The 9,770-nt window shown below is 34.9% G+C and overlaps 1 protein-coding gene across 4 annotated transcripts; it reads right to left on the reverse strand.

Annotated features, from left to right (window-relative positions):
• Window positions 1–575: 575 nt before the first annotated feature.
• LOC136233275 (fra a 1-associated protein-like) lies at window positions 576–3,753 on the reverse strand. Of its 4 annotated transcripts, XM_066022891.1 has the most exons (7): window positions 3,410–3,753; window positions 2,512–3,083; window positions 1,758–2,038; window positions 1,548–1,649; window positions 1,374–1,467; window positions 1,210–1,288; window positions 576–859 (listed from the first exon to the last, which is right to left on the reverse strand). In XM_066022891.1, exon 2 carries the CDS (start codon window positions 2,989–2,991, stop codon window positions 2,515–2,517), a length of 477 nt encoding a protein of 158 aa, XP_065878963.1. In that variant the 5' UTR covers window positions 2,992–3,083; window positions 3,410–3,753; the 3' UTR covers window positions 576–859; window positions 1,210–1,288; window positions 1,374–1,467; window positions 1,548–1,649; window positions 1,758–2,038; window positions 2,512–2,514. The 4 variants fall into 4 exon arrangements, 3 of the variants coding, with proteins under 3 accessions (XP_065878963.1, XP_065878961.1, XP_065878962.1); XR_010690765.1 differs by lacking the exon at window positions 2,512–3,083; XM_066022889.1 differs by having other exon boundaries at window positions 1,758–3,083.
• Window positions 3,754–9,770: the final 6,017 nt, after the last annotated feature.

Genomic DNA, 9,770 nt, shown 5'->3' on the forward strand with positions numbered 1-9,770 from the left:
TATGCGATCGTACCCAATTCTATAGGGGACGAAAAGGATGATGTCGTCTCCATTTTGTAGGACGATTGTCGTCCCTAAGACTAGGGATAAATATCGTCTCCATTCTGAGGGACGATTATCGTCCCCGTTCTTAGGGACGATTGTCGTCCCCAAATAAAGGAGACAATTTTTGTCTCTGAATTAGGAGACAAATTTTTGTCCTTAAATGAAAGGACAAATGTCGCCCCTAAGCAGAGGAGACGAGTTCTTTCCATTCACTAGGGAGCAATTTGTTTGTCCTCAAATTAAGGGGCAATTATCATCCCTATGCAAAGGAGACTATATTTGTCCTTAAAAAATCCTAGCAGAAATTTTAACAAACCTGAAAATATATATATTAACGTTTGGATTGAAGGGAGCACTACAGAATGTATCAATCCAGATTAAGCAAGCAATGTTACATGCCACAAGCTATCTACTCAACATGTATGACCAAATATGCACATACGTGAACAACCAAAATCCCAAGAAATGAATTAACAACAAATCTTGTTCCCAAAGCAAATGAAATTAAGATTTCAATAAATATATCCACATGAAAACAACTTAATATTTTCAAATACCCTAACATGTTAAATTTATAAAAATTACAACACAGTTCTAGAACATGAAGTTAATTAATAGCAAATAACTCAAGCAACTAAAATTCTTGAGTGAACTAGATCATTTCAGTTGAGGTGAAAGGGCAACAATATTAGGTATAAGATGATTGATAAAAAGGTTTACTTCAACAGTTGAATTTTCACCATTACTCTAGAATGATTTGTTAAACCATTGCCTGAAATCCATAAAAAGTTGAGCAGTGCCCACATTCCTCATTCTGCAAAATAAAAACAAAAAGGACACACAAATCAGAAAGTCTGGGGGATTAGTTCTGTTACCTGGAATAGTGTTCAAGCTAATAGCAATTTTCTCACTCTGATAGAGTTTCAATCCAACATTCAACTTAAGAGTAGCATTCTTTATTTGGTGACTTTCATCAATTATAATAAAATGTCAATGTATTTTACTTAGTTTTAGTCTTTCATGTCTGTTCATTAGATATTCATAAGTTGTCAAAAGGACATTGAATTTATGTTGCACAATATACACAAGCAAAAGAGATATCCAGATACGAGAAATTCAATCAATTCCAACTTAACACTTAAATATTATGTTCTTATGCCTTACCTTTGCCTTATGCTTAGGATTTCTGGGGGAGATTTTGAAACTGCAGGTTCAAATTTGTATTCTAGGTGTCTAACACATTCTGAGATAAGGAAAAAAGACAGTAAGAAGTAAACAAAATACATATTAAAAGACGGGTAAACTAAACATATCTTTAACTCCTTAACTGGAAGAGAAGAGTAAGCCCCTAGTCATTTAGAGGCAAATCAAGCGTGAGATGTCTCTAGTTCAAGTTGTGGTATACTGTTGCAGCTTCTGAACCTGTTAGCATGCCTAATAACAATCATACTTAAAACATTATAATTGTGCTAATTAACTAAAAATAACACAATGGTTCTTACATTTGGATATGGAAATTGATTATTTGGCACCAAAGCTAATAATGAGCTTGAGCATAAGAGCAACAATGCAACATCCTCCAATACCTGCTACATGTGTCTTGTCTAAAATAGAATAACTTTATTATACACAACATAACTTACACTAATAAACAATTGTGTAATGCAAGAAAAATACAGAGGATATATATAGAGATAGATAAGCAAAATTACCACTTGACTCTTCTTGGGCATCGCTATCTCTCTGTGAAACACCAAAATAAACAAGAATCGCCTCTATTTCTACAATTCCTTCTTCTTTCTTTCCTTCTATGAAAGTTTTCTTTCTACCTCCTTATGCACCACAAAAACCTCATGAGCTTTTTTCACCACTAGTTCACATTACATTTGGAACATCTTGTTCATGGCCATGATTTTCATCCACTTTATATCACATTCATCTAATATATCTCCTTCACTCTCAATTTCTTGTGATTCAACAAAAAGACCTTGTACTGTGATTAACATAAGCAATACAGAAATTCACATAACCAAAATAAAATAATTTGAAAATTCATATGATTATTAAAGGAATGTAATATATGATAGCTAAGTTCAGGAAAAGAGAAGATTTTTGGGCTATCACAATTTGACTCCTCACAATCAAAATAACACTAATAATCATAATTTAACCTTCAAACGACAACGGATATGAAACTTCCTATTAACTTCTTCAAATTCATCCCTGTCTGCAGACACTCACTCGACCAAAGGAAAATGCAACCAACTCAGCAAAACATGCATTACTATTCAAGTGCAACATATAACAAAATCACAAATCCACATCTTGTAGCCCAAAATCATGTAAAGACATAAAAACCAAATATGTAAAAATTTATTGTATTTCAGCTACCATATAACCTCTAGCTGTAAGAGAATCAGAAAGTGCGTATGTCAGCTCAAAATTTACTTAGCAAACTGCTTTTACCTTCTAGATGTCTTTAGCCAACCCATAAAGATCGATATTACCAGAGTCTGGCTTGCTTGGTTCTTGGAAGGATTCTTTTTTAGGTATTCCTCGCTTCATAGATGGTGAGGATGAAGGGCTGTCCTTGTATAACTCGTCCAAACTATCAAAAAGGCTATTTTGCATATGTTCAGCTGCTTCGAAGAATCGATTGATTCTACCGAGAAAGTGGCGTTCAATCCCTTCAACATCATTTCTAAGCCCTGGGAAGTTAAATGGTGACTCGTGCAACTCGCTTGATCTGGAAAACCCTTTACCCACCAAGTCTGTAACATCCTCGGTTTTCTCACACTTTCGGATGAACTTCCCGGGCTCCACCTCTTCCGTCCTGCACTGAGATTTGACTACCGTTCTGGTGGAGCATGCCTTCCCACCAGAGGAGGAGGACAAATCACCGGAAGGCAATGAAGAATTGAAATCGTCTTTCCACACCCACCCCATTTCGTTTCCAGTTGTGATATGTTCGCGAAAAGTCTAGAATGTGTATATAGCTATTATTATTTGGTTTGGGTTGGGCAATACGTTTCCTTTGCCTATAACCAGAAGCGTGTCACTTTTTAATTTCTTGTTTGGGATTACAATCAAAATTTTTAAAAGCTTGCCCTAAAACTAAATATACAAATCCTAACTTTGAACTTCAAACAGTTATTATAAGAGCCCTAACTTATCAGCAGATAAAGAATTTGAAAAAAAATGGGTCAAAATCCCCAAATTATATAGGCTTAAATCTTAATCAAATTCAACTCAAAATCATAAATATTAGTAATACAATAATTAAATTAAAGATTTCAAACCATGATAATCATGACAAAGCATACAATTTGATCTAACAATTGAAAAAAAAAATCGAAACAAATACCTCTATAATCGGACAAACCCAGTTCTTCAATGTTAGATTTTCCTCCTTTCTCGTTGCTGGCATGAGGTTTCCGTCATGACCACAACTCCTGCCAACAGTTATACCGTCAATTTACACAAGAAAAAAGTACGACCTTTCGAAAGGGAATGTTAGATAAGGGTGGCCTGAGAAAGGAATAGGACATAAGGAGAGGTTTGAATGAAGAGGGAGGTGATAGCCGGAGATTCTGTTCCCAAAAGAGGGAGGCGTGACGATACCGAAGATGGACTAAGTGAAGAAAGTAAAAGAGGGAGGCGTGAAGAGAGAGAAACGAAAGGAAGAAGAAGACACGTTACAGAGTAGGGATTCTGTTCCTAAAAATTAGTAATGTTTAAATTAATATTATATAATTATTTTATATAATTTTGTCCCCTATTGTAACATAAAAAAGGAAAAGAAGACAATTAATATATTAGTCTCCAATATTAATTGCAAATAATATTTGAGGACAATATGTTTAAATTGTCCCTCATATTTTGTCCTTAATAATCCAATTTCTTGTAGTGAACATCATTTGTGGAATCATATTGGGAACCAAGGGAACCATTTCTGTTCCTTGAACTGATACAGAACCATTCCCTATTTTAGACTACGAGTTCTTGGAGAACGAGGGACTTGTCAAACGAGTTTTCCGTTCTGGTCCAACATTCCTTTCTGCACCAGAGAGGCAAGTCTTCGTTCAAATGAAGATTAACAGAGCCAATGCACGTCGTCTGTCCTCTACTTAGGGATATATTTTATGCGTTTCTGTCTGTTGTTTTTAATATATATGAGTGTTTGATTGTAATTTATGTTTTTATAATGTTTCTATGTAAATATATATTATGGTATTGTTTATAATAGTGAATAAAAGTGCATTAATTCCTTAGTTTATTTCTTTCATTTAAGGAACAACCTTTTGTTTTCCTTCTATTTAATATTTCAGTTTTGTTTATCTCAGTTTCAGGGATTAATATTCACATTAATGTCACTTATTTCACGGAGGAATTGGTTTTGAAGTGTTAAAATCATCAAAAACAGTCCCAATTTTACCCAGATTTTTCAAAATCTCAGTTGAGATTTCGGATTCTCAGTTGAGACAGCAGTGGAAAAAATTTTCCGCAAAATTTCGCCCCTCTCCCTACTTGCTGTCGCGACTGAGATTTTGAAAATCTCAGTCGCGACTTGCGACCTGCAGGGACGGGATTTGGCGAAATTTCACTCTCTTTTCCTATTCCTACTCTATTTACTACCTATTCAACTATCCTAATCACTACCTATTACATACACCTATTTAAATCACCTCTTTTTACACCAATCAATCATCTTTTCTCTTCCCAATACCAAGATTCACTCATCTTCCTCATAAATCTTTACCCTATTCATCTTCTTCTTCCCTAATTCACCACCATTATCTTTTACTCTCCCTTTCATCTCTTTCGTATTTTCTTCATCTCTTTCACCAAATTTCACTAAAAATGCCTAGACAAAAGACCGTTGCTAACAAAACTAAAGCCACCAAAGTCAATCGATTACGGGTTCAATATGGAGAACCGTTCGACATTGCGACGGAGGCCGAAGGACGCAAATATCGCCGATTTTCTAATAGCCAAATAGAGTTCGTCGACATGCTTTTTCTTGACACCGATACGGTAAACATATTTTCTTTTACCGAGCGTATTGATGAATATCTATCCGTTCTGGGTTGGAAAAGATTTTCTAGTATGCGTTTTCCTAGTATTAAATCGCATATTATTGAGTTTTTGGTTACTTTAACCTATGACAAAAAGAAAGGAGTTATCTCTTTTCGGAATAATGGAGTTCGTTTTGAGGTTGGGTATGCGGCCATGAACCGTTGGTTTGGTTTTCCTACTCGGAATTTTTTATTCCAAACCAAAACCTTTTGATTCACACACGGTTTGGAATACTTTCACCGGTTTAGATGTTTTTAGTCCAAAGAATACATCTAGTAAGCTACTTAAGGATGATTGTATATTCTTCTTTCACAAGTTTTTTATTTGGTCGGGTTGAAAGTTCAAAAGTGCAAGTTCGTGATTTGGTTGTGTTAGATGCTATTTTTAAGGGTTTGACAATTGATAGTATTGAGATGATATTTACTAATTTAGTTCGAGCTTCCAAGTCCCGCAATAAGCAAGTGCCTATGGGTAATTTAATTACCGGTATTGTTTTGGGCGCTCGAGGTGAATTAGCGGATTATCAAAATATGCCTCATGTTGGTTTACCTTTCTTGGATCTCACGGTACTTCAAAGGGCCAATTTATTGAAGAAAATGGGACCGCCCGCTTTATATCTTATACGGATCGCACAAGACGTGTTTTTGCTACCATTAGTAGTGAAGCCTCGGGTTCTCAAGGTTTAGGTGCCCAAGATGATGATGAGGAAGATGAGGCGGAATTTGATGCAGATGAGGAGGATGAGGAGCATGTTGATGTTAATGCCACCGAGCAAGCAAATGTGGCACCGAATGTTGAAGAACAAGTTGGATGGCAACGTGTCTTGACACAAATGAACGAGCATTAACCGTCACATGAATTTGCGGTTGGATGTAGTCGTTGCCAATAATACCGAAATGAGTTCGAGGATAAACACGGTGGATGCCAATATCACTACATTGAGACGTGAGCACAAATCTACTCGTCGCCGGTTGCTCTCTTTCTTCCGACGCCAAGGAGTTGAGACTACGCCTTCTCCACCACCTTCACCTTGATAGGTTTTATCCTTTCTATCTTTAACTCATTTTCGTTATTATTATTATGTCTTGTTCGATTTGGTACACTATTTAAAATTATGTTTGGTACAATTTTCTTTCTTATTATGTTTGAATGTTATGGTACTCTATTTTTCAATTCTAATTCGTATGGTTTACTTCGTACTATTTTTTCGTGTTTTATCGCTTTTTGCACCAATGAGGACATGGTCCAAATTAAGTGTGGGAGGAGATATTTCATATTCATTTTTAATTTTAAGTACGAATGAATGCAACGAATGAGAATGAATGCTATTTATTTTGCATATTGTTATTCAATTTTAAGTCAAGTATAATATGCAACATTTTTCAAAACCAAATGCAACATTTTTGCTTATAAAGTGCAACACTTTTAAAAATAATAGCAATTTTTCATAAACGTAACTTTTTGTTAAGTATATATTTCATATGTTTCAAATAAATTCTACTTTCAAAATAATGTTAAGCATATTTTAAGGTTATCATTATTGATAGAAATAATATTTCTATACGGGCCATATTTTACAAATATTTTTACAAATCTCCGATACGATTTTATAAAAAACGTCTCGAGTAAATGTATGTAAGTAAAATTTCTTTAGTTTCAAATCTCTATTTTATATCATGAATTCATGATAAATATAAATCTTATTTTCAAATTTCAATTAGGTTTATAGGCATAAATCGAACTAACAACTTTAGCTTTTTAGCTCGATATTATTTTTTTCGTCTTACATTAAAAACCAATTGAAGTTTTTAAGGAAACTTTAGCCATAATACATGTTGAATTTCAAGTCAATATAGGATGAATGTGCTATTTTTCTTTTCCCAATTTATAATTAGTCGTATTCTTAACTTTTGGCCACGATTGAGACCAACCTTATCACAATCGAGGTATGAAAGGGAAGAACATTAAGTACCGTTTACTTTTGGCCACGATTGCGACCATCCTTATCACGGTCGAGGTATGAAAGGAACGTTAGAAATTAAAGCAAAATTAAACGTGTTTAAAGTTTTAAGTAACGATTGCGTCCACCCATGGCATGGTCGGTACCTCTTAAACGAACACGAAAGCAAATAAAATGCGTATAAAGTTACGATCGAGACCACCCTTATCTTGGGCGTAACTAAGCAAATATATTAAACCTAAGTCCTTAATAAATCCATATTTGTAATAGTTTAGATTTGGGAAAGGAAATTTTATGCTTTTAATTTCCTTGAGACGAAAGATTCGAAAAACATGCGTGCTTACACCGTCCCAAATACTTCAATATAAAAATTGAAATACAAGACGAATGATATATCTCTTTTATACTAGCTAGTTTGATACTTTGCGTATAAATTTACCATGAAAAGTTTATCTTTCGGTTTAACTAATTTAAAGATGAATATATGGATATATGTTCTATTTATAAAGAGATTGATTAAAGAATAAATTCAGTGAAATTTTGCTCGGGACTAGCAAAAGCTTAAGTGTGGGAGTTTGTTAAGCCCAAAATATACCTAAAATATCATATATAAATACGTTAAATTTACATTGAAATCGTGCTAATTATATTCATTTGGAATACTTTTACGTCTTTATTCACTTCTTTGATGCAAGGTACCTAAATATTTGGTAAAATCCAAATAGGAGCGAAAACGGAGAGAAAACGGAGCTAAAATGGAGGAAAAACCTAAAAAACGTATCGAGAATGCATATCAGTCAGAAGAACGCTCAAGAAGGACGAAAAGCAGTCGAGAGACAGGGAAAATTCTCTCTGTCGCGACTGAGATTTTGAGAATCTCAGTCGCGACCTACAGAAGCCAGCTCGGGAGAAAAACGAAGTTTTCACTCATCCCTATACCCCCTGTCGCGACTGAGATTTTCAGAATCTCAGTCGCGACAGCGAACCATTCTGCACATAAAACACATGTTTTAAATCGGAAAAACGCGTCTGTTCGTTCGGATAAAAGCAACCCCTCACCAGCGGACACGACCCATCATTTACAACCCTTCAACAACTATAAATAAGTGATCCATTTCAAGAAATCAATGTTGGGTATGTTGGAAAAGTTAGAGAAATTAGAGAAGAAAGTTATTATGTTGAGTTTCTGATTCAGAAAAGAATCAGAAAGTTAGATTTCATTTCTGTGTAAACAATCGTGCTGTACACGAATTGTTATTAGATTAGTTATAAAAATAGTATTAGTTTAGTTTTCATTCTGGTAGTAGACGAGATCAGTCTCTATTCCGAAGATCCAGCGAGAAGAATTGACGGCTGAAGCGCATGAGGTTTGACGAACCTACGGAGTTTGAGAGAAAGATTGACGATCCGGATCTCAAAGTTTTCGTTACAATGCTATCCAAGTTTCTACTTCTCTGTTAACTTGTGAAAATTCACATTTCATTAATGATATACTTATTTATTCAATACATTCTTACTGTTGTTATTTTGATATTGTTCTGACAAAATGATTTTCAAAATGATAAATTGGTGTTTTTATTAAAACGTTCTATTCCATCTTATTCATATAAGAACTTTGTTGAATACTTGACAGATTTAGTTTTTATGGATGACATGATCGCTGATCACGGCTTATCAGACATAAAACACTAGTTTGATTAAGGTAGGAATCACCTCAACATCAGGGGGATTTCTATGGTTCGAAGCCATTTAATTGAATAAATCGCTATATTGTTACATGTCCATAATCTTACAAAGTTAAAGTTGTTTTCTTTGCTTTATGAAAATAAGTTCTATTTTATTCCAATTGCGGAAATATTTGTCTTGTAATCAAAACCACAAAGACGGAACTGTTCTCTAAACTCAATATAATCCTTCTATCTAATCCTAATTTAGCAAAACCAATTCCATCAATTAAACGTATTTCTTTTATTAAACCTAAACACATGATTAAAACCGAATTAAATAAAGTTTTAGTTAAAAAGCGTTCCATATGGGTTCGATATCTTTTATTACTACAAGCGTATACCGTGCACTTGCGGAAATCGCTCAACATCTATCTAACAAAGAAATCTCTCTGAGGAGAATGTACCTTTCCATTGATGGAATCATGTTGATTTTCTGCATTGAATTGATTGATTAGGCTTCTGCTTCTTGGCACCGGCAAACCCATCGTTAGAATGAGGATTGGTAGTGCACTGATGTCCACAACAGCTTCATTGATAACTTGAATTGGTGATGCAATCACAAGCAACTCGTTGGTAGCACCTTGATTAAAGGAAACCGATCAATGATTGATCCGGCCTCTAATCCTTCTCACCGAGAAACTTTTATCAGAATAGGTACTGGTTGTGCACTTATGTTCAGAGGCCTTTACTTCTTGACACCGACAAACCCTTCGTGAGAACAAGGACTAGTTATGGACTTCTGTTCAAGAGCTCTAATCCAACATACAAGCAAGCCCAATGATGGAAACTTGGTCAACAAGAGTTGGTGATGCATGTACAACTTGGTAGCACCGTGATTAAAGGAACCTGATCAATGATTGATCCGTCCTCTAATCTTGGATACTAGCAAGCTTTCCCATCACGATAGGGACTGTACATGTAATAATATACACAGCTGCCCCAGGGACGAATTTGTCACGAAC

This window comes from Euphorbia lathyris, chromosome 6 (assembly GCF_963576675.1).
Source record: "Euphorbia lathyris chromosome 6, ddEupLath1.1, whole genome shotgun sequence".
In the NCBI taxonomy this organism is placed as follows: domain Eukaryota; kingdom Viridiplantae; phylum Streptophyta; class Magnoliopsida; order Malpighiales; family Euphorbiaceae; genus Euphorbia; species Euphorbia lathyris.

Coding starts and splice junctions, on each gene's coding strand:
- LOC136233275 (XM_066022891.1), bottom strand. CDS start 2,991: ATGGGGTGGGTGTGGAAAGACGATTTCAATTCTTCATTGCCTTCCGGT.